Source organism: Callospermophilus lateralis, chromosome 13, assembly GCF_048772815.1.
Source record: "Callospermophilus lateralis isolate mCalLat2 chromosome 13, mCalLat2.hap1, whole genome shotgun sequence".
In the NCBI taxonomy this organism is placed as follows: domain Eukaryota; kingdom Metazoa; phylum Chordata; class Mammalia; order Rodentia; family Sciuridae; genus Callospermophilus; species Callospermophilus lateralis.
This window is the reverse complement of record NC_135317.1, coordinates 68,233,037-68,259,391: the sequence shown is the minus strand read 5'-3', so window position 1 is coordinate 68,259,391 and position 26,355 is coordinate 68,233,037. Positions and strand designations below refer to the sequence as shown.

At 35.9% G+C, this 26,355-nt stretch overlaps 1 protein-coding gene across 5 annotated transcripts in view; it reads left to right on the top strand.

Annotated features, from left to right (window-relative positions):
• The window catches only part of Kcnk2 (potassium two pore domain channel subfamily K member 2), a 125,586-nt gene extending 108,794 nt beyond the window's left edge, over positions 1-16,792 (top strand). For all 5 annotated transcript variants that reach the window (XM_076831591.1, XM_076831586.1, XM_076831587.1 and 2 more), the window contains one exon: positions 16,475-16,792. In XM_076831591.1, coding sequence (XP_076687706.1) covers positions 16,475-16,792 — 318 coding nt within the window. The remainder of the gene's footprint in view (positions 1-16,474) is intronic.
• The last annotated feature ends 9,563 nt before the right edge of the window (positions 16,793-26,355 follow it).

Genomic DNA, 26,355 nt, shown 5'->3' with positions numbered 1-26,355 from the left:
AGACTGGCCAGAGAGTGAAGGGCTTCTGTCTCATTCTGTTGTCTGAGCAGGGTCCTTTTCTTTTCCTGTGGAGTAAGTAGTTCCTTTGGACAGCTCCAGTTGCCTCAGGCAACTGGTGACATGTGCTCAAAATGCTGTCATCCAGACACAGTTTAGAGGGATTCATTGAAAGGGTAGGAGAGGACTTTGTGGATCCTTGACTTTCTGTTCACAGTGGAAACTTCCCATATTTTCTGCTCACATTCAGAGGCACTGTTTTTTTCCCTGAATTCTAAAATCATAAGCTATCAGGGGACACAGCTGGGGAGACTGGCTTAAGGCATATGCACCCTCCGGGGTCAGAGGCTAGTCCTGTCTTTTTGTCAATCTACAATATTTTCCATTGCCTCTTATTTTATTTTTTGCCTTTCTTTCCTGTTTCTTAGGCAGCCTCATTACAGTTTAGCCAAGTTAATTAAAATACTGCCACATGCTTGTTAGACAGAGCATGTCCCGCTCACTGAGCAGAATTTCTGTAGAACTAATTTGGCAGTGCTATATTTGGTTTGGGAAAGGCAGCTGTGAGAGCTCGCTCAGCGTGCATGAACACTCTGCATTATTAGACCCTCTCTGCTACATTTGCTTGTTGCTGTGTGGGGTTCATTTCTGGCTTTGCCTTATTTTCCAATAATGAATGACCACTTTTACTTATTTGTATTCCTGGCTATTCCTGAAAGATTTTCTACACATTCATAAAAAAAGACAAAAACATGATTTGGTCCAGCTTAACAATGGCAATGAAAGGTCATTCTGTGGACCAGTGTTCCAAAAAAGAATCACAAATACACTATGTATTATTATATAACAATATGTGTAAAATGCATATTATAAAATAGATTATATATAATACCATTGTGTAAAATAATGTATATAATGATCATATTTAGTATAAATGTTATTGTGTATGAGAATATTTAACAAAGATAGATTACATGTATAATGTACTACTGAACAGAATATAGAATACATATCTATTTCCAATAGAAATATAGTGCAAGGCACAAATGCAAAACACTCCTGCATTTAAATTTTTCTAATAGCCTCATTAAAGAAGGAAAAAAAGTGAAGTTAATTTTAATAATATATTTTATTTAATACAAGGAATCCAAGCTGTTATCATTGTAATGTATAAGTATTGAATAAAGTAAAAATTATGAGTAAGACATTTTATATTTTTTAGTAGTAAGTTTTCAAAACCTGGTGAATTCTGCACTTACAGTACATGTCACAGCAGATGGTCATGTCTGAGCTTCCTGATGGCCTCACTGATGGTGGCTGCCCAGCTCTAGACTGAGATCAGAATCTGTAACAGTAACCTTCCCATGAAGTTGCTCCCCCTGTGCTGATTAGAGATTGTATTTTTCTGCCTACCAGTTTTATTTTCTTTAATTAAAATCATTTCATGGAGTTAAAAAGAGAAAAAGACAAACCCCTAAGATCATGAAATAATGTGTAGATTCACGTCACTTAACTTTTCCCCCCCAGCTGAAGGAATTCTTGGAGAATCTCTTTGGGTTTTCTGTTTCTGCTTCTCCCTCCGCATTTCAACCACTGTGTCAAAGTGAGCAGTTATTCATGGATCCTCAGTTTTTTCCCAGAGGATACCGATCATCCACAAGCATGCATTGTACATTATAAAAGAAAATTCTAGAAACAATTTCTCCTCGGAAAAAGGAAAAGTAATTGTTTTCTGAATCTGCTTAGACCATATGAATATTTTACCTGACATTTCACTATGGAACTTTTAAATGTGATAAAGGTATTTTTTAAATCAGTAGAGCATATATTCAGAGATAAGGGCACTAACCTCTGAAAACAATAGCCAAAAAAAAAAAAAAATCAAAACAAACAAACCTAAAGCGAAAACTAGTTCTTATCTTTCTTCTTTGTTACTCACGACTTGTCTTCCTTTTCATACTCTTAAATTCTCCAGATGCTCTTCTGTAATTTTTCACTGACACTATTCTGGTAATGCACTTGATCAGAGACTGGCTTAGCCTGGAAAACTGAAATAATTTTCTCATGAGTTTTATTAAAAAAAAATAGACATCTGGCCAGCACTGCTAGGAATGAAATTTTCAATATGCTTTTGTTTAATGACCACAAACTATATTTATTGATTTAAATTTTAAGATAATCTCCTTTAGTTTATCTATTAAACTGGATTTTTGAACACTGATATGTTTGAGTTACATATTGTTACATATTTAGAGTAAATAGTTTAAAGAAAAAGCAGTTGATTTTTATCTGCATAATTTAATTTTTTATAGTTCTGTTAGGCAGCCACTCTATTTCAGGCATTGAGATTGATGCTAGAGATTGAAAGGTAAATAAGACATAGTCTCAACCTTCAATGACCAGGGTAGAACAGGAAACTTGGTAGACATAAATTAGTAACCACAACATAGAAGAGGCATATATGCAAATAATGTTTTTATAAAGAGCACAAACATCTTTATGCTGGAAGACATCAAGTAGATGAGTCCTGGGCAATAGAATAATGAGGGAAGGCGTCAAAAGGGGACCACTTGATTAAGGCACCAGTGGACCCGTGTCCACAGAACTCAGTGCAGTCCCAGTACAGATAATAGTGTAAAATAGCTAGAAAAATTAGAATATGGTCAGAGATCAGGTCCAAGATATAAACATGTGGAAGAATGTTGACCTACAGCAAAAATTAAAGTAATGAGGATGCTGGATGCAGAGCTTAGAGAGGCTGTTGTGTTCAATGAGTCAATCACATGGAGGCCGAAATTCCAGAAGATGAAGGTAGGAGCTGCTATGGAATGGAATGCTTTATAAATCAGCCATCTAGTTGCTACTTCAAAGTTAGCATCAACCATATGGGACCCCGATTACCTATGCCTACAAAATCCTACTGTCAGTTCTCAAAATATATCACCTAATGTCCATCCAGTAGCTCATGCCAAAATTCTTTCAGTCATTTTTGATACTTTTTTTGTCACCTACATAGATTGTGTATCATAAGTTCTATAGATACCATGACCAAAGCATGTATAAATGCTTTTCTCTATACCTTATCTCCACACCATCACTTTGATGCATGATTCACAATACTATTTTAGCCTACCCGATCCACCACAACAGCCTTCTCACTACACATCCTCTTCTCTCCTCACCTGCATCAGTCAGTTTCTTTTCTCCAGTGGTCTTCAATTTTTTTAAAATCATGTATCACCACTAGTAAAAAAAAAATTTGAGCATGTGCCTCCTCTATATACATATTTGTTTATAAGTTTCATGGATGCATTACATTGTGTTCCTGTACTACAATGTTGGATACATGGTTTAAATGTGTTCAAGAATACAAATATTAAAAAATGAATGTGAAATAGTTTTAAATATTTTATTTGCAATTATTAATAATAGAAAACATTTTTCTCTCACAAAATTAATAATATCAGTATGATCTATATGGTCTTTGTACTTTGTTTTTAATTTTGATAGCAAATCCTAGTCTGCTTCATAGTGCAGTTTATTTCAATTCTTGATGGCTGTCATATCTTAGAAAGGTAACTTACATAGAAGCACACATCCAAATGAAAGAAGTACATCTTGGGTTCTGCCTACTACACACTGTATTTAGTTCTCAGTATCACTCACTAAATGTGCAAATGATTTTGTAGAGCCAGAAAATACTCATTTCCCCTGACATTTAAGGTCAGTCCATGTTCTATATCTGAAACATTTTCTATGGGAAACTTTTAAACAGTTTGCAAAATCCTTCTTCCAGTTTTGCTAACTATGATCTGATAAGTGACACACTCTTTATTTGGACACGTGTAACAAGGGCAACGTTTTCAAATACACTTAAGAAATCCCCCTTCCATGTACACATTCAAAAAACATTTTTGAACGGTTGATGTCATTTCACATAGCTTACGTATCTTCAGGGATTAAATTTGATTGTTTGGTTTGTTTCAAAATATCTTCCAGGTTGCATCTTGCAAAAAACACTTGTCATCACAGAGCGGGTCATCAGATTTTAAGAAAAATAAATGCAGAGGGGCTCTTTAAGGGTTATATCATGAGATAATTAGTATGTTGGAACATAGGATTTTTATGGCCACATCCTGTTTTATTAGTTAGCATTGCAAGAGTGTTAGTATTTAAAGGTTATTTTTTTTGCATTTTATGCAATTAATCACATTGGTGATATCCTGTAGCCTATTAATTCAAATACATGAGTATTTGATGACACAGTAAGGTGAACTACATTTCTTGTTCTGGTTAAGGAGGGGGAGGTAGATTGAGAATTCCTCATTACTGCCTGGTGCTTTTGATGTCCAACAGTGATCCAGGAGAGTAGTCTTCCTTTTTTTTTTTTTTTTTTTTTTTTTGCTTATGAACTCTCTTATAGCCTTATCCATATGTATTTTTAAGATAAAATCTAAAATTCTTTTGTATTAAATAGTTGGGTGGGATATAGAAATTAATCAGTGAAGTTTAATCAGTGACATGTAACCATGTCTGTTAGCTATCTCCTGAAATATGCCAATAAAATAATAAATTTTAATAAAACCAATAAATTAATGCCCAACATAAATCCAAATAACAGAAAAAAATCTTCTCATGGCCACCTATCAGATGCTTGTGTTTTCAGTATTTATGCTCTGACTTGGAAGTGTTGCCACCAGAATTGTCAACCATGAAGTTCTTCTTTTCCCTGTGCAATCAATATGGGTTTTGTGAGGAGGTACTTTCATCAAGCTGTCAATTTGTTATTTATTTATTTATGTTAGCACAGACTCATGAATTTCTGCTCCTGTGCATGGGTTATCATCTGCTTCAATCAGACACCTTTATACTGTCTTCTGGGTCTTCTTGGCACATCCCCATCTTTCTCTGAGCAATTCTTTATACTTTGGAAAAATTAGATTTTTCCAAACTCACAGTTTCTCTGCCCTTGCCCTTGCCCTGGAGAAATTATCCCTTTCTCCAAGCAACTATAGTTTCTTTTAGTGACTAGGGGTTAATGGTATTTCAGAGACAAAGATTTGGACATTAATTGCTGTGATAGTCGCCTCTCCCAGGCGCTCTGAGTAGACAGAACTAAGGAATGTATTTTGTATTTATGCATACACATATTTCCATGTGGGCTTACTTTATATCTATCTGTATGTTGTCTGTGTATCATCATCATCACCTGCCTCTTTATTTGGACACATGTAACAAGGGCAACGTTTTCAAATACACTTAAGAAATCCCCCTTCCATGTACACATTCAAAAAACATTTTTGAACGGTTATCCCTGTCTTGAAAACAATGAGTTCAGAGTTGACATCTCCAATTCCATTTCAATACAAAATAATGTTTTCTACTTTTCTGCTTTTTATATTTGTAATTTCTTTCTTACCTACAGTAAAAATACCTGATTCCTGTGATTCTCAGGTTACCACTCAACTGGTCTCCTGGTATGTAACCAATCTTGACCTTGTGCTGCTGCTGCCACCACCCTGCTGGGATGCCCTCATCACCCTGCTTGGTCTCCAGTGCCATTTGCTGGACTCCCTTGTCATTCCTCTCAGACGCTGACACCCCATGCTGAGCTGACACCCATGTGGGGCTGTTCCCCTTATGCTGGTCAGGCCACAGCATTCTACTGTGGAGCGATGACCCCCCTCCCCAAATTTGGTGCACTGATGTCTACTTAGTTCTGTTCCAGGCAACCGTTGGAGCTGAGTTGTGTAGAAAAGGAAGAAGAGGAAGGAAGCAAAACATTTTTTGGTGGACTGGTCCTATAATCATGTAGTGAACATAACAAGGTCTTTTATTATACAGAAACAGTTATTTAATCTAGATTTCCCTAAACAAGTTTTGAAACTCCATTAATGTTTTACCTTCATTAAATACCTAAAGAATACATTTTTTTTTGATGAATACCTGAAGAATTACACTCAATCCCATTCAGTTATTATGCTTGATTTTATTTTTCTTACCTTTGAGACCTTAAGCAGTTGACTGGTGTTTCACCTACGAACTCTGATCACTACACCCTCATTATTAGATAGTAGCACCTGTAGAATTTCTGCATTGTTCTGATGATCAAACAAATACCTAGTTACTGTAACTCAGTCATATAACAGTGTGGTGTGATTTTATAACAAGTATATAAATTATTCTACTGTTGTATGAATTTCCTTGTCCCCCATTTTTACCATACAATAAGATGGTACATGAGTTAGATGGACTCCATCAAATGAATTGTTACAGAAACCCTAATTCCTGACCAGTGAGGAGAATTTCATGAGTGTTCAGTATCAAAAATAAGTTTACTCCATAACAAATAAAGGTTTGATTTTGCAGCTCCACTATATCATGCATTAATATTTTAGAAGTAAGTTTTTACTTAAAATAATGTCATTAATTTTAAGATTATTATTTTTTGACATTGTTTTTATTAAAAAGATTAAGTTCTGTCATGCTTAATTTTTATGCAATTATGTTAATATATGTTGTATTAGGAAGTTGACGAGTAGCTAACTAAAAAAAGTAGTTTAGGTTACAGGTACTATGAATATTACATATACTTTTCTGAAAACTAGAAGAAAATATCACCTACTGTTCTGTTGGGATAATGATGTGATACTTAAGTAATCCTTTTAGGCTTTTTTTTTTTTTTTTTTTTTGGTAACCTGGTTGGTAAAGAGAATAATTTAAATTGTTCTTTCTCACAGTACAGTTCAACAATACAATGAAATGTCAATACTTCAGAAAATGAATAAATGTTAATTGTTGTGAATTATAGTCTAGGCAGCCTCTGAAAATGGAATGCAAATTAGGCTTCATATTATTTTTACAAATTTAAACAGAGGGATGTTTTCAACTCAGCTAACTAAATTTTAATATTTAACATTCCTCAAAGCATTAAAGTACATAGGCATCTGGGCATTGAGAAAAGTAAGATGAAGTCCCATCAAAAGGATGGGAAAAAAGGTATTGGTCACAGATGAAGAAAACCTCTTCAGTTTTATTCCTTGCAAAGAAAATTACCAAATGACCATTATCAAATCCTTAATGATCAACTTTGTTTCAGATTCTCTTAAAGACATCCAGCAGGGAAAAGGCACCCTGTGCTACTTTACCCACATCAAAAACAGGAATTGTATCTGCACAAAAATAGGATTCTTTATTTATTTATTTTTCTTTTAAGAAAAGTTGCAGCTAACGAGCATTACCCAATACCTAAGTGGGATGTCGGTATTTGGAAAAAGATAGAAATTCTTTATCCACTGGTGATCCAGCACAGGGACTGTCTTATCTTTCTCAGGCGATTATATTCAAAGTTGAGGATAACTTGAGAAGAGAGTCAACCCAATTAGGATGGAGAATATAGGTTAGGTGTGGTAGGCTCCACGGGGAGAAAATTAGGATAAGATCCTAGGATTGAAAACAATAAAAAAATTCCTTGTACACAAACAAAGGATAGAAAGGAAATGATTCAGAGAAAACGGTGGGTAGAAGGGGCTTGGGAGGGAAGCATGAATTGCTCTCTGACCCAAAGTATTGGCAGAGTCACTGTTGCTGCATTTTTAAATCACACCACAGATTTCCATTCTAATGTGGTTGCTAATGCTATTGTTGGGGGTACTCAATTTTTGGAAATGGACCATTTAAAATATTAGCACATGTGGATTTTTGCTCTTTTTATCATGATTGGAACAGAAAATCTCCAGAGGATCTTGGAATTTCAAAGCTCACAGGGGAGAGAGTATGCTGGGTGAAAAACTGGAGCAGAAAACATGGTTTTTTCCAGTCTAATGAAAAGGCACAGAAGGGCCAACGACTTTTTTCAGGAGGACAAAGCTTTTGAGGATTCTGAAGATAAGATGAAATAGTGTAGGCAACCTCTGAAAAATGGAATACAAAGCAAGGCTTTAAATTAACCAATTATTTATTATGTAATACAAATGAATAATTTCGTTTAAAATTATTCTAAATTTGAGGAGTTCCCCAAGCTTATGTAGATAAACTGGGCTGCAAATTTAAAACAAAGCAAGGTCGTCCCATGTCTTAGAGGTTGTTTGCTAAGTTTTATGGAAACGGAACTCATTTGACAATATTGTATAAAATTGGGGAACTTTTTTCATGTTAACTAATACCCAGAAGTTAATTCCAGTTAACCCCCTGTAGGAGAGTCTTCTGCCATTGTTACCATGTGGAGAGGGGACTTTTTTTTTTTTCTTTTTTAATGAAACTTTCTCCTGAAAACTATTTTCAGAAATCAGGGTAGGGCTGAGGGTGTAGAACAGTGATAGAGTCTTTGCCCAGCCCTGGATTCAATTCCTAGCACCACACAAAAGAACAAATTGGTAGAATGATGAGTCTTCCTGTCACAGAGTCCTGGCTGAAAAATAGATCAGAAGGAAATAGAAAACATAAGGAAGAACTCCTCAAAAATAATTTCATTCCTGGAAAAATAGGTAGTGAGCATTTTGCAAACTTTTTCCGGAGGAAAATGATCTCTGTAGAAATATAATTGATAAGGACTAGGCATTTAGTCACTTCAAATTAAAAGTATTTTCAAGCCAAAAATAGTGAAATTTTTCTTTAAATCATGTTTTCTGTTTTTCTTTTGTTTTTTAATGACTACTCTAATAAATATTAACCTGGAATAGATACAAAGGGACTTCCAAAAGTAAATCATTAAATAAACTTGAAAATCGGGACAAAGAATGACTTCTGTAATCATGTCAACTTTACACATTGAAAAGCTCTAGGATCTGTAGTGAATGTTCATAGTTGATGAAAAAGTCATTAATAGTTCCTCTAATGTAAAATTATTAACCATTCTTTAGCTTGGGATGCATGCCATGAGAATGGTAAGGTCCAGGTCCTGGGAGAGCCTAACAGGTATTGTTGTGCAGAGTGGTGGGAGAGAGAGAAATGATTAGGGGACTGATAATTAGAAGGGGAAAAGAGGAAATCTGATTTACAAGATCCATGAAACAGGCATGAGATTCTCCATGTGAGGATGACATATAGCAATCTCACAGGCTTCTTGGAATAGTCAGGAAACTCTACAAAATGACTGAAGAGTTAGTTTTGACAAACATATTTTGGACTTTTAATATAAACAGATCTAACTATGTATCAGTACTTTTCACAGGCTCCATCTCCCTCCAGAGAGAAGCAAGATCTTCTTATGAGAATCATTGAGCAAGGATAATCTTTTTACCTTACTATGTATTCAAAATATGATTGATTAAGCCAAGTGAGATAGTGCATTCCTGTAATTACAGCAGCTCCGGAGGCTGAGGCAAGAAGATCACAAGTTCAAGACCAACCTCGGCAACTTAACAAGACCCTAAGCAACTAGTGAGACTCTGTCTCAAAATTTAACAACAAAAAAGGGCTGGGGATGTGGCTCAGTGGTAAAGTGCCCCTGGGTTAAATCTCCACTACCCTCTCTGCCCCACAAAATAGATATATAATCAATTTGTTCGCCATTTATTCACTTATTCATTTATTACTGAATTCACACCATATTCTTTCCTTTAGGAGCTGGGAATATTCAATATGATGTGGCAGGCATAGTCTCTCTACTGTCATAAAGCCAGATGAGCAACTAAATTAGTAATTGTAATGAGTTGTTATGAGAGTAATGTTAGGAAAATACAGAGTATGCTGAGGAGAAAAGGTACAAATAGCAGATGATGCCAGTGTGCTCTAGGGGATCAGCAAATGGCTCCGTGAGGATGTCCAATTTAACAATAAGTAGGAAATATCCCAGAGAGGACCCAGGAAACATCATTCTAGACCAAGAGAACGACAAGCAGTGAATGAAGGAAGGTAAAAGAAAGGGTAGCATGTTTAGAGAGGTAAAAGAAATGTTCAGGCCAACTCTTGAGAATGGAGTTTAAGAGGAATGGTGGTTAGAATCGAAGCTGGAACAGAGGTATGCCCTAGATCATATGAGTTGCTCTCAAGAGTGGAGCAGGAATCAGCCAAGTGATTTTATACAAGGGACAGTACTTGGTGGATTTGTGTCTATGAAGGAACATCGTGTCTGCTGAGTAGAGAATGCCTTTGAAGGGAGAGAGATTTAAGTCAGGAAGATCATTTAGGAGACTGCTGGAGTAGACAGATGAGAGAAAATGGTGATTGACCATAGTTTTGACAGTATAAACTGAAAAGAGGCAAATCTTCAAGACTTAGGTTGATTTGATGGAAAGTGGAGTAAGAGGAGGAGCCAGAGGTTATATTGAAGTTCAAAACTTGCTGCTTAATGGTACTGTGTTAAGAGTTTAATAAAACGGGTTTGAGAAGTTTGGTTATTTTGTTTGGGAATGTGCTGAGCTCGGGCTGCCTGCAAGTCATCTGAGTTGAGATGTTCAATCTGCAGTGAGAGAGACAGATTTGGAATTTCGTAGAGACTTGACCGAGAAGTATGGATTCATGAGTCATCAGCAAGTAGTTGTTAATTGACACAACTGGAAGTATGTGATCATCCAGGGAAATGACGAAGAATCAAACCCTGAGGAACAAAAGTAGTTGAAGGGACAGTAAAAGAAAATGATTGTACAAGGTTGATTGGAAAGAATTAACCTGAACAGTAAGACACAAGAGTGTGCTGAATTGGAAACTAAGGACAAAAACAGATTGGAAGGAACAGAGCACTCAGCAATACCATTTGCAGCTGTGAACATCAGGCAAGTTAAGGACAGGGAGTTGTCCACCAAGTTTAGTGACAGGACGACAGCAGTGCTAGTAGTCTAGAAGACAAGCACCTATTTGTACCTCTCTGTTTCCTTGCTTTTCTTTTGTAAACCCGATCACTGGTAAGAAAGCTACATAGAATCCAGGATGAAACCTCTTTCTTCAGTCAAGTGCTTGTGCTGCAGGAACAGTCATTGGGATCCTGTAGGGGCTGGTCTTACTCACTTTTTGATCCTCAGCTTTATTACTAATGAGGTAGATTGCTTGGTCATATGAAGATACAGTGCTCCTTGATTAAGTGGCTCAAGAATTTTTATAAAAATCCAAGGAAGCTGGGCATGGTGGTGCAAGCCTGTAATCCCAGTGTCTCAGGAGGCTGAGGCAGGAGGATGGCAACTTCAAAGCCGGACTCAGCAATTTATCGAGGCCCAAAGCAACTTAGAGAGACTCTGTCTCAAAATAAAAAATAAAAGTGGACTGGGGTATGGGATCTGTGTTTAAGCACCCCTGAGTTCAATTTCTGGTACCAAAAAAATACCAGTGAAACAATATTTGCACACATAAGGATTAACTCTACTTGGAATACCACAAACATTAACAATTCAATCAAGAAAAAAGTCTGCTTATGTAAATGTGATTTTTTTTCAGGAACTTATTTTTCTTTCTTTAAAAACAAAAAAAAGCACCATTAGTGCTTTAATATACAATTTTATCACCATTAAAGATGAGTCTATACTTTAGGACACTGTTATTTGATGCCTAGTGAAGATATCATTACAATTGTAAAATGTTGAAATTTTTAAGGGAATGAGAATAAATATTTTTTTCTTCCTTATGCTTAATTTGTTTTTTGAGGAACTTACTTTCCTCATTATTTCCAAACTCTAAGTTGAGCAGTTATGTTACTTAAGACCAATAACTTGAAGAGCAGTGGAAAGATAAAATGCAAAAAAAAAAAAAAAAAGAAAAAAAGGACGTGCATACTATTATGGGTATGAGTAGCCCAAGGGCACACTTTCATGAATCAATTCACTCTTTTTAGCATCTTTAGGAAATTAAGGCAGTGTATCTTCACCCTAATGTAATTTGCTAGAGGGTGGATTTTCATATACTATGAATTTGCTTTGCACTCTTCCAAAAAGATATTTAGTCTTTGGGGATTATCCATAATTGGTGGTATCCTTTGGGAACCATACCAGGCAGCATTAGCTTTATTGTAATTAGTAATTGCGAAGTCCTTTGTATTTCAAGAAAACACACACACATACCCACATACACTTCGCTTGTTTCTCTTGGGAAGTGCTTTATTATCCTTATTCTATATTAATAAACCTGGAATTCAAAAGAGGCTAAATTAGATGCTTGTGGGCATGCAGAATGTAGTTATAGAGCAGGAACATCCTCCACTTTGCCCCGCCCCATTTCTCACTATTTTCACTGCAGCTTTTATGACCTCCAGACATCGTTGGGAATTTTGTAGAAATTAAAAAAAAACAAGTTCCCCCAAATGGACAAAAATACCTGCCTCTGCCGGGGATTAAATGCAATTAAAGATAACAAGTTTATGACTCCAACAAGTCTTAGCTTTTTTCACATTTAGCCTTTTCCTAATCGGCAGGATTCACTAACTTGTAGAAGCATAAGGTTCCACAGAGAGTTTTGTGCATGTCATGAAAGCAACCTGCAAGATCAAGGTGACTTTGTGAAGTTGGCTTCTGGAGAAAATTCAGATGATGGCTAAGGAAGGTTTTCATTCTTTGTCCAGTTTCCCATGACTGCATCAGTTTCAACTTGCAATAAATAGATGATGAAAATATTTGACGTTCAATGCAGATGCCAGTAATTAGGTTTTGTTTTGGTTGGGTTTTGGTTTGTTTCCATGAAAAAGCAAGAGTTCACACCTGAGTATACAGAAAGGAAGTGATGAGGCTGCCAGGAATCCCAAGTATGAAAATGATACCAAATAAGCTCTCACAATGAGAAAGACTCTTACCAGTAAGGCAGGTCTAAGTTATAAGCATATAAAAGTTTGTATCTGTAGTGTACAGTATATACTTGGCATTGCTTTTTTTGTAAATATTAATTGATTTGATTGTTATAACAACTCTGTGGGGAGAATTGTATTGTTTCCCCCATGTTCTAGAAGACACTGAGGCTAGAGAGATTAAAAAACACAGACACACAGTGAATATGTTGTAGAGCTATGATTCAAACTTGGAGATCTAGCTCTAGCATGTTATTCTGGCTCTTAAGCAAAATCAGAAATTTCAGTGCCTGCAAAATTGGAAAACATTCCTGTCTTTTGACCCAGTGTTTTTATAGTAATAGTTAGTTTGTATTGGTAAAGATATGGGTCCAAAAATTTTCAATGAAGTATTATTTATAATAATGCTTATGTGTGCATGCACCTGTACAGGTGATTGCATACACACACACACACACACACACACACACACACACACACACACAAATATCAACCCAGATATCCATCATTAAGGGAGTGATTAAATTATGCATATCCATCATCCTGGGAAATGCTAGGCAACTGATACAAACTATGAGGTAGAAGAATCAGTATGCACACAGAAAGAAGACTAAAATTGGCTGAGGGGGAAAAATGCAAAACAATGTGTGTAAGACCATTTTTTTGCAAAAATATTAATGATAATAATGGTGGAAGATGAGGAAAGATTACTAGGTAATGAGAGAAGGAAAACCAATGGTAGCATGTGTGCTAAATAACTGCTAATTCTTTCCATTGGCACATGATACAACAGGGTACATGTGTTTTCAGGGTTTATTTAACATGTATTTTTTGGAAGTCTGCTACATACCAGGTATCAGATGTTGATGATATGCATAGAACTTATATTCTAGTTAGAGAAGATAGAAAATTAGCAAATAAAAAGATTAACATTTGGATTTTGATAAGCAGTCTGTGACTTTTATAACAAAAATACCTTTTTTTTAATTAAAAAAAAAAAAAGTGGAGACCATTACCAAAGAAAAGGGAGGGAGGTTCTAGGAGTGTTTGAAGCTTTTCTGCTTTTTTGGAGGATTGGTTGTGAGGTAAGAGCCTGGTAACCAAAATAATGCCAATGGAATGGTTCTAATTTTAGGTCCATCAGTTCAAACAGTGCTCCAAGACTTATTTAGATAGATGTGTTCTGGGAAGTAATTATTTTTGGTTAACTATTTATACGTGGAGATGAGTTGAATATTTTTGTGATTCTTGTACTTTTCACAAACACTTATTTTAAAAAAAATATAGACTATTTTGTTTCCTTTATTATATTAACCTTCCTACTAGGAAAAGCTCATCATAGAAAACATTGTATTACTATGTGTTTTTACATTTAAAAAATTATGAATTCTCAAATAGGTCAAGCTAATTCCTTTTTTTATGAAGTCATTGGTAAATTAGGAGTTAATGTCAGATGGACTTTTTCAGATGTTCATCAATAATTATTGTTTTATTATAAATATCAAATTTCACACTGCTCAGAATTATTGGCTTATAATACAACATAGGAGAATTAAGTAATGTTGGAAAATAGCATTTTTCCCAAGACCGTATTAATTAGTGTTTTTTAAGTTCAATCTTTATGCTCTAATTTTAACAATTTAAAATTAAATTAAAACTGATCTAAAAACAACAGAATCTCTTACTGTTTATATTAAAAGTGTTATTCAAAACAGTATGGACAGTGCTCAAGTATGAATTAAACACTAGATGCTTTATATGTTCCAGTGACTCTGATCTCAAGAAATCTTAGTCAAAACAGAAAGGTTGAAAACAGAAAAATAGGCTGGGTGCAGTGGCACATGCCTATAATCCCAGCACCCTGGAGGCTGAAGCAGGGGGATCCCAAGTTCAAAGTCAGCTGTGGCACTTTGTTTAATCCTGTCCCAAAATAAAGAATAAATAGGGCTGGGAATGTAGCTCAGTGGGAGAGGGAGCCAAATCTGAGTGATTTGTAGTTTGTTACTACTGATAGATACCCTCTATGCTTCTCTAACCTAAGTCCCTGAAGAGCAAGGTTAAATATTTAATTATTTAAGTACCTAAGTATAGCTGGACCGAGTACCTAATGGGAACACTAAGTGTCTCCAGGCTAAATTGCTGGAAATTCAGAACCTCTTCCCCTGCAGCTTCCCTCTAAGTCACCTCAGTGGATAGGAGATGCTGCTTCTTGCCAATTATGTTGGCCACAGAGATCTCATTTTTCTAGTTTTGCTTTGCTCAGAGCCAGACCCAGATAACAAGCAATTGCTTCTTGTTAGGTAATATAGGTAGGAAATTTAAAAACCTTTTAAAATAAAAAGCACATCATCAAAACCTTGAGTCTGTTATTATGGATGGATATAAAGGAGCTGACATGTGCCATCTTCCAAGGATATTTGAAGTTTCCATTCTGTTTTTGTGTATATGTACACACACACAAACATACACAGGCACATACATACACTTATATCTGTGGTTATCCAACTATATGTACACATCATGTTGTACTAAATTTACCTATCTGTGTCCTTTCATTATTCAGATAAGTATATAAATTTAGAAATCATTGATTACATTTCTCATACCAAAGTTGAAAACAAAATCCAACAGAGGTGAAAAATAAAATAAAAATAGCTACAGTTATTTACTTGTCAGGCAAGAGAGAGCCAATAACAGAAGCACAGAATTCAGGGGTCTCTTCAGACTGGAAGCAGGAGTGATAGAAGTGGAGGAATGGGTACATATTAGAATATTAACCTAGGAGATATTCACAAGGACTAAATTGTGGTGAGTTAAGAAGGTAATTATAAAGTTTCTCATGGGATTGATATGATTTCTATGTTAGTATACAAAAGTTCAGGCATAATTTTCGAAGACCTATAAATGGCTCATGGTTCTGTAGCAGATACTTCTCTATGCATGTGCTTGGAACTTGACAGATCTCTTTAATCCTCTGAAAAGAACTACATAACACCAAATATGATCTTGCAGTCTGTGGAGAGCATTAGCTCAGCCATTCTGTTAGGTGTGCACAGTGAAGATGCCTATTCTACAGCCGAAGAACCAGCAGCTCAGACAGGTGGATTTGCAAACATTGAACAAACATTCATTCAGAAATCATGCCTTAGGCTTTATTGTTCCCCAAGCCAGCCTCCAAATAGACTCACCTCATTTCTTTGCTTTCTCTGAAAGAAAAAAAAAACAAATATTGTATTTCTTACTTAGGAATTAGAGAATTCTTAAATGACCATTAAGAGGTTGCGCACACTACTTCTGAGCTCTGAAACCAGGATTTATATTCTGAGCAAACAGCATCACTGTAGCCCACCTAGGTTACCTGATTCATAGTTGAGATTCTTTTCTTCTTCTTTGATGCTTTTATTATGTCTCACTGACTTTTTCTACACTTAAATATTTCATCAAGTTACATACATATCAAAAAATATATAAATACCCCAAATGGCTTTAAAAGCATTTAGAGGTTGCCTATTTATAGCATCCAAAGTTTCTATGACAGGATTCATGTACAAAAAAAAAAAACACAAGTCTAGTAAAATATAATTTTATGTATTGTGTTTAAGATAATCATTAATTTTAGAGTTAATTACATTGACAGATCGCCAAATTTACAAAAAGTACTCTAATTTTCTTTCTAAAGCCCCCAAATAAAATGAACAGAGGATAAAACACACAAGATATTGGCCATGTCTTTGATCTCCCCTTAATCTCTTCCTGATCTCTGTTCTCCAGGTGGGAGAGTTCCGAGCACACGCTGCGGAGTGGACAGCCAACGTCACAGCCGAATTCAAAGAAACCAGGAGGAGGCTCAGTGTGGAGATTTATGACAAGTTCCAGCGTGCCACCTCCATTAAGCGCAAGCTCTCTGCAGAACTGGCTGGGAACCACAACCAGGAGCTGACTCCTTGTAGGAGGACCCTGTCGGTAAATCACCTGACCAGCGAGAGGGACGTCTTGCCTCCCTTATTGAAGACTGAAAGTATCTATCTGAACGGTTTGACGCCACACTGTGCTGGTGAAGAGATTGCTGTTATTGAGAACATTAAATAGCCCTCTTTTGGAAGAGCCTTAGGCGTAGCCATAGGTGAGGACTGCTATCTGCTCTTTATGACTGTTGCTGGTAGCATTTTAAAAATTGTGCATGAGCTCACAAGGGGAAGCAAATAGATACACCCATCACGGTCATGTACCATCAAGAGAATTGGGAATGCTGAGCCAGCACTGTCTCTCTGATGATGCTTGTAAAATGGTCCACTTTCTTTGATGAGTGGAAGGATAAGCAATGTCTGATGCCTTTTTATGGCCAGACTGTTTTCCTCCCCTTTTTTCTAATGTGCCATAAGGCCTCAGAATGAATTATAATTTGTTTTTGGTAATAATGTAGCTTTGAAGGATCAGTCCTTAACTTTTCAGGGTCTACCTAACTGAGCCTAGATACGGACCATTTATGGATGACAACATTTCTTTTTGTAAATGGCAAGAAATTCTTATGCAGCCTTTTACCTAAGAAATTTTTCTGTCAGTGCCTTATCTTATGAAGAAACAGAACCTCTCTAGCTAACGTATGGTCTCCCCTTCCCTGCCCCCATCCTAGGCTCCCCTCTGCAGTCTTTTCCCCCAAGTACTCCCTTTTGAATACCATACCTTGCTGGAAACAGTGTGTTAAGTGACTGAAGTGGTGATGCCCGAAGAAGAAATAGATGCCAAATTAGAAAGACATTGAAGCAACACTCAGAAACTCTAGCATTAAAGGCACTGCAGAGAAAGGAGGTGCAAAGATGGGCCCTCTGAGTATTTATTTGACTCAGGTACCAGTGGTACATACATACAGTATAATAATTACCAGGCTGGTAACATTGGCTGCTCCCAACCAGTCCCTTTATCCCTGGCAGTATTTTGGAATATTTGAAAGTTTATCATTTATTAATAATTATACATTTTTAAAGGCAGAAGAAAGTAAGTGTATATATATATATATATATATATATATATATATATATATATATATACATGTATATGCGTATATGTATACATATATATATACATATATATATGTATTTATATGATCTGACCGAAGAAAGCTGTTACAGACTTGTATTACTCGAGGTGATTTTAAACAGTTGGTGCAAATTCATTCTGATGAAAAGAAAGTAGCAAAACAATGTGTTAACGAGTATTTGCTAATAAACATTTTACTGCCAGTTTCTACTTGCTTTTTGATATATGAAAGACTTATATCACTTTCTCTCCTTGACTGCTTTTGCCATACGAGGGGAGGTGATATACAGTGAGAGGAGGGTGCAGTCCAGCCCTCTGTGGGTACCTTTGGAATTGTGACTGGGTGTGAGAACAGAAGTGGCAACTGGAATCACTGTGATTTTGCACATGGGAAAATGCAGAGTGCCGGCAGAATTTGTCTCTGACATTAGAGAAAACGCTGTTATAGCACAATTTAAATCTTGAGAGTTATTTTTTTTTTAAATAGAAAGGCTGATAATCCTTTTGAGTTTAATTTTATATCCTGTAATTCTTTGGATGTTTCCAGGATTCAGAGGAAAATTCAGAAAAATTTACTGTGCTCAGTAAATCGCTGCCCTTTCCTTTATTTTCATACTCAGATCTGCTGTACATTGTATATATAATTTTTGAAATGCATAAAGAAAATGATTTCCCTATATATAATTGCAAAATTGATTTACTTTGTTTTTGAGGGGGGGCGGTGGACATATCTGAACAAGCGGCATTCAGATTAGACTCTTAAAAAAAATAAACCCAGGATCTTTAAAAAACAAACTAATAGACAGTTATTTTCCAAAATTTACATTTAAACTAAAAATGTAAATATCCTGTTAACTTGTTAAAGGTACTTTTATAAACCTAAAAAATTCTAACCAAAATTTTAGGAAGTCAGGCTCTTTTAGAAAGAAAGCTACATCCATTTCCTCAACAACTGTTCTGAAAGTTCATATGGTGGAATGCACCACGTATAAACTGTGAATTGTATTGACAAATAAAGTTTGTAATGAAAGACAGCATTTTCTGAGTCTCCTGCTTGCTGCTGAGAATCTAGATCTGATTCTGGCTAAGTCAAACTATAGGATGTCACTTTTCATGCCTGATTTTTTGTGGCATCTTCATTCACAGTATTCAAGAAATATTTCTGATGCAGTAATGCTTCCTTTGTTAAATCACACAGAGTTTTCTTTTTTGGAGGCTATTTATCTAAATAAATATACTAGAAATTCATTTTTGAAATATGATATTTGAAATAACATATACATCCAAGATTTTTTCCATTATGTCAATATTTTATCACTGATGGACCTTGCTTCTAAAGTAGCCTGAATGCTGAACACAAGCAACTGATTATTTTTAGTAAGAAAAAGGAAACCAAGCATCCTGATAGTATAGAAGCTCACATAAAGCAGTCAACAACCAAACTTTTAGACCTCATACCTCAAATATTGGACTCCTTATCTTGTCAGTCTCCTTCATAAATTTACTGATTCATTTTAAAACAATTTGATGTTCCCTAAATATCTGAAAACCCTTCCCAACAATATCCTTAGGATTGGGGAAAATTTACCAAAGCCTAGTTAATCAATAATTAATTATATCTCAAACTTTATTTGGTTTACCCTGTGGGGAGAACACTGAAAAGGGTTTTGACATAGTCTGGAATTTCTAGTGTGTTTATTTTTTTATTGGAGCCATATAAGAGTAAGGAGTTTTGCCTTGAAGGACATTTGAAAAAATAAAATTAAGTACTAGAACCAGAAAGAATTGGAAACTCTCTAGTCTGTATTCTTAGACATGGCTCTTAGACAGTGCCCTCATCCACCCTTCAACAACTAAGTGTAGAAGTAATTCTTTTAGAAAACTTTCAATTTTTTGTGGAGATCTATATACTTTACTCCATGGTTTATGCCATATGCCTTATTTTCCTCCCCCAAAATATATCGTTCTTGAAATGAAGGAAAAAGTGAAATTTCTGAAACCAAAAGAGAATTGAATAACATGCTTTTTGGCTGTCAAAGGAGGGCACAGTTATAGGGCTTTCTCAAATTCCAAGGAACACGTGACATATAAGATAGACCAAATTCCACCTCATTCTGTGTCAAAACTCAGTACAATTTTTTTTATTCTTAAAGCTGGAGTTCAAAAAGACTTAGGGAACAAGGAATGCCAAAAATCAAACTTAAGAGATTCTGGAAACTTGAGATAGCTATTTTTGCTTAGGAACTAAAGGTCTGGATCAACTTTTACTTTTTTGTCTGTCTTATTGCTTTAAATTTTTTATGTTCTCATAAAATCATAACTTATTTGTGGTTTGCATTTCTTATTAAAGTGTGAGTATAAATTTGTTTTGAATAAAGATGTCTCTATTTGAATCTCATTAACTATTAAAATTAATATATGATTTTGCTTTAGCATGAGTTGACTGAAATGTTCTTTTACAGTGAAACATACTGGCTCTGAACATGCTTATGTGTCAGTTTCAAGGTAGCATGCAGTAACCTGGTTACTTTTGATAGAAACTTTGGAGGTAACTTATTTTCATATTAATAAGAAAGCATCGTGAGCTACCTGTTTTTTGCATCCACAGCCCCAACACAAAGGTCAAAGTCTCTTTTGTGATATTTTTCCACCCATCAACTACTCTTTCCTGAAAGATGGGATTGGTTACAAGAACCAGGAATTGTGACTCTGGTGTTTTGTTTTGACTCAATGCTGTTTGTTCAATAAAACCCAGCTTATACTATTTCTAATATTCATAAAATGATTTATTATTTCCTTAGTTTTAGCTTTATAAAACATTTCTACCTTGTCAACATGTCTTAATGTATAATTCTTTCTTATTTTGATTTGGTATGTCTCTTCAAAATAGTTCTATGCATTAATCCCAAACTCACTTCCTACCTAGTCTTTATTCTTTATGTTTTCTATACTTAGTCTTGAATTTCTCTCTGGCTTCCAGGTACACTTAGCTAACTCTCATTGGATATTTCCACTTCTTTTATTTAAATTAATTAATATATTTATTCTAATTAGGTATATATGACATCAGAATTCATTTGATTCATTGTACACAATTGCAGCACAACTTTTCATTTCTCTGGTTGTACACCATGTAGCGTCATACGATATGTGCAGTCACACATGTACCCAGGGTAATGAAGTCCATCTCATTCCACTATCTTTCCTACCCCAAGGCCCCCTCTCCTCCCCTTTGGCCAATCACAGTTCCTCCATTTTCCCCATGCCTCCCCCCTCTGCATTTTGGATCAGCATCCACTTATCAGAGAACATTTGGCCTTTGGTTTCTAGGGTTGGCTTACTTCGCTTAGCATGATATTCTCCAATTCCATCCATTTACTTGCAAATGTCATAATTTTATTCTCTTTCAATTCTGAATAATATTCCATTGTGTATATATACCACAGTTCTTTATTCATTTATCTATTGAAGGGAATCTAGGTTGGTTCCACAGTTTAGCTATTGTGAATTGAGCTGCTGTAAACATTGATGTGGCTGCGTTACTATATTATGCTGGTTTTAAGTCCTTTGGATATTTTTACTTCTAAAAGGTACCTTGACACACCCAAGGATCCCACCATCTTTCCTCAACCATTGCCCTCTTCTGGTGTCATCTATTTCTGACAGTGGTACCACCATCCATCTGCTGAGCAAATTGTCTTTGATATCTTTTTCTTTTCTTCCATTTTATGTCCACCTAGCACTAAGCTCTAATGACTTATAGCCTTCATAAGACTTACATTTGTACCTCTCCATCACTGTTACCTTATTCTAAGCCATTATCTTTCCATTTTTGCTATTTTTGTATGCTCCTGTCATTGCAATGCTCTATTTAATATGCAAATTGGGTCATATCATTCTCTAATTTAAATATACTATTCACCTTTTATTATTTTAGGAGTAAATCCAGAATCTCTCAAATGGTCCAAGGTCTCTTTTGGTCCACTTTATGCCATCTTCTCCATACTCACCTTATATCACTCTCTACCTCTCTGTACCTCAGGCTATTGGATTACTCTCTTCTGTCCCAAGTTTATGTAGATGGTGGTTGTTCTTCTTGCCTGGGATGCTCACTCTTTTTTTTACTCCTCAAAACCTTTTTCAATTAACACACTCCTGCTCATTCTTCAGAACACAGCTCAAGAATCACTTTCTCTGATATCTCTTATACGATATCAATTCAGGTACACTTCTAACATTCTCTTTAGAATTCTATTCCTTTTAATCAGCTTATGGTTAGATATTAATCACTACTTTTATTTGATATTATTCATGTCACTAGGTTGTAAATCATTTATATTAGCTTATTATTTTATTCCCAGAAACTAGCAAAGTACACTTAGTAGGTGATCAAAAAATGTATGGGAAATGAATGAAGATAAATGCAGGTATTTAACTGTTTTAACAGTTTGAAGTATATTTGTGTATGGTATTCCAATTTTTTCAGCTACACAAACATTAATTTGTTCTCTTCTGGTAGCTTATCAGTAAATGTAATATACAAATAGGAGTTACTTCTAGTAACTGACAAGCTGGTGCTAGTAACTAATTGTGTGAATATTTTAAAAAACAAAGTCAACTCTTCCATTAGAGAGCATTATTTGGCACTACACATGCTTACTTTTTGTCAACAAGAGTTTTGTTATTTTCATTTCCAAGTTTTTACTCACAGTAGATACTATCAAAGCCTTCCAATTACAATTCAATTCTAATTTCACTTAGAAATAAACTTCAAAACATATTTGAAAATACTAGTAAGTGGGTGTGTTTTATTGGTAGAAAGCTAAATGAATGTTTATTGACTTTGTCATAAAAATTTAGCTTTTTCATGCTTAAACAACTTTAGAAGCAGTCTGGGAAGGAATCCATTATTTGGACCATTTGAGCTGTAATCAGTAGGGAATATTAGTCATTTACATGATGTAAATTTTAAATTAACTCAGAATATTGGATTTAATTCCATTGATGTTCAACTTTTTTGGTGGTAACACTTTTTGAACTATATAATTAATGGTGAGTAATATGTACTCTATTTTGTCATAGTCCATTTTGATAAAAACACCTAGACACTTAAAAATATTATTAACATCAGAGTGTATGTTTCTGGAATTTTATTAGTAATTTTTAAAACAAACTTCACTAAATGATATTGTCTGGTCCAAATTCAAATTTTGTCATTGACCAAGTGTTTCAGAGTTGGGAAGATACAACATCGCAATACTATCAAGGCATCTAAGTAACCCATCTTGTTTCTTAGGTGAGCAATTCGGGGATGAATGAATGAAGGATGACATTGTATGTGCCAACTAAACATTACCTGCTTATGGTTTACCACATCAACCTTTATCAAGAGCCTTTAATGTGTCACTCACTTCAAATACTAATCCAAATCCATATCAACTCTCTAGGAATTGGAGAGCCGTGGATAAGACAGAAATGAAGACAAGTAACTAAATACACAATAAATTTTAAAAAAAAGGTATGCAAAGAACTACTAGGAGTTCTACGAGTACCCTAAGGAAGGAAAAGCTATGAATCTTGAGTTGAAAAAGACTTTGGAAAGGAACTCATATCTGCATGATATGTAGAAGTTCACTGGATTTCATATACATTTTAATGGATTTTACATATATATGAATTAAAACAATTCATATATATATATATATATATATATATATATACATATATATATGAATTAAAACACTAGATTAGGCACTAATGTGTTGTTTTGTGTGGACTGAACAGAGGTCTCTGGCATTGGTGCAACATGCCTGAGCCCATAAGATGTGGAGTCGGCCAGCCTAAGTTCAGCCTTCTGCCCTTCCACACTCTACACAATTTTCCTTTGTTGTTTTTCAACATCTAATGCCTCATTTTCCTCATAGATAAAATAAAAGGTAACATGAGTTCCAATTCTTAGGATGACTATGTGGTTTAAGTGAACACATACATGTAAGATGTTTACTGCGATTTCTGGAGTGTTCCAAGGGATCAACAAATATTTGCCAATTAGGACACAAGTGCTACAACTCATAGTAACACACGATATATAAATAAGAAGAATGAAGGCTGGAAGGATTGATTGGAATGGGGTGGTGAAGATGTCCAGCTGCCAGGCATTGGGGTGATAAGTTAGGACAAAGAGCCAAATTTAAAGGAGCAATCAATCTTGTATTCACTTACTCAGAGAACAAATGAGAAAGGCACAAGTCCCCAGTGCTCCACTCTCACAGAATGGTGTTAGGTGGGAGTCAAATGACCAGTAACGGATGAGTGGAGCAGTCTCAGTGCGGAAAAGCCCTGGTAAAGCTTAGACCTTAAATGTTCCCCAAATGCCATGCATTGAAGGCTTAGCCTATGACAGAACTGGGAGGTTATGGAATCTTGAGGAGGCCTGGTGGAAGAAAGTTAGGTCATTGGGAGCATATCATTGAAGGCGACATTGGGACTCTGGCCTCTCTCTCTCTCTCTCTCTCTCTCTCTCTCCCTCTCTCTCTCTCTCTCTCTCTCTCTCTCTCCCAGTTGTGGTGAGGTGAACAGTTCTGCTTCACCATACACCCCCTGTCATGATGTTCTGGCCTCCCCACAAGCTCAAAACAGTGGGGCCAGATGACCATGCACTGAAACCATCTTTCTTCCTTTTTAGTTATTTATCTTAGTTATTTGTCACCAAGACAGGAGCTGACTAGTATATCTTATACCCAAGGCTTCTGCCTTTTCATAGACCTTGGAGGCTGCAGGTGGGGAAGGTGGAAAGGGGCAAGGAGTGGAAATTGAATGATAGTGGAGAAAAAGTGCATCAACTGAGGCTCCAAATGTAGAGGTCTCCAAATGGAGCTCCTGGGCCTGAGTTCTTGACACAGTTCCTCCAGAAAATTATAATGCATTGGCTGTGCACTGAGTCTGGTGTGGAAAGGGCAGCTTCCCCCACCATTCCTGCCAGGCAAAGACTCAAAACTGCCTGCAGTTAAGTCCAAAAGATCACACAGAGCACTTTGACCTAAAACCACACTGCTCAGACTCCTTTTTTCTGATTAGGAACATGGAACTGGGAGAAGGCAAGAAAAAACTTGAGGATAAGATGGATGTTTTAAATTTAAAGTATTTGTTGAATCTCCACAGTGAGGACCCTCTATAAGGAGCTAGAATACTCATAGGAGCCTGAGTCAATGATCCCAGGTGCAGAAATGAATGTGGGTATATCTGACATTAGGAATGCTTCACATTAATAAAGAGAAAGTAAAGTCAGTAGAGTTGACATGATTGTTTTTAAAATCCCTCTCTAAATATTAACCTGGTCTTGAAAGATCTAGTTATGTCATGCATATTTCATTGCAGGTGAAAAAAAAACACCTGAATTAAATAAGAAAGTCTTAGAACATTTTCCACCCAAATGTTAACAAGGCATTTCTTGTGGACTGGTACTGTAATAATTACTATACACGTTTTCTTTATGGTAAGCAGTTTTCAACAGCAAAGCATATAAGTATATGAATTTTTTTAACCTTGCCAATATTATTTCATTTGGTGTTATTAATTTTTGCATATATTCCCAAGACACAGTCTTCTCTTGAAAAGAGAATTATAATTAACTCATGCAGTAAATGAAAAAACTACAAATGAGGAAATACATGTCAGCACCAGTAGATTCTGTTGATGCCTGAGCCAGGCGGCCTTTGCTGGTTCACTGGCCCCCTCACTAGCTGCTCTGTGTAGCTCTACCCTTTATTGAAGGTGATGCAGATCAGCCACCCACAGGGAGGTTACACAGCTCCAGCCCCACCCTAATGTGGACAACCCAAGGTCAATATTTGATACAAGGATACCAAAAGGAAAATATCTTTGCCTTATGGTGGCCCTATTTCTGTCTTACAATTTACAATCTGGAGCATTCTGTGGGCCTTGGCTGAGGCTAGAGTCTAAAGGAGACCACATCCTTGCTTAGAGCCTTCCTCTGCACTTTCTTGTTGCCCTCACTCAGTTTCTTCGTAGTGCACATTTATCTGAGTCAAGGGCTCAGGCTCTGTTTTGAAGACAATTGTAGAAATTGTACATAGGAACAGAAGTTCAAGGTCTATGGTAAAAGAAATTAAATTTAAAAAAATTGAGAAGTGATGACCCTGAACCACTTATGTGGCTTTTAGTTTCTGGGCAGCTAAAGTGAAAAATGAAAATGAAAATTTTCAATGATTTGTTTCTTATTGGCCATGATAAGGAAGTACATCCATGTTTCAGGACAGAGTTCTAACAATAAAAATTTTATACAGGGTTTATTGGTCAGCTTTTCATCCCTATAACCAAAATATCTGACAAGAGCAACTTAGAAGAGGAATTGCTTATTTTGACTTGCAGTTTCAGAGATCTAAGTCCATGGTTGGCTCACTCCATTGTTCTAGGCCAGAGGTGAGGCAGAACATCATAGTAGAAAGCTATAATGGGGGAAGCCTGCTTATCTCATGACAGCTGGGAAGCACACAGAGAGATAGGAAAGGGATAGGGACAGGTCTAGTCCTCAAGGGAGAGCCAGATATAGCCCTAAACAGAGAGACAAAGGCCATGTCCCCAGTGACCTACTT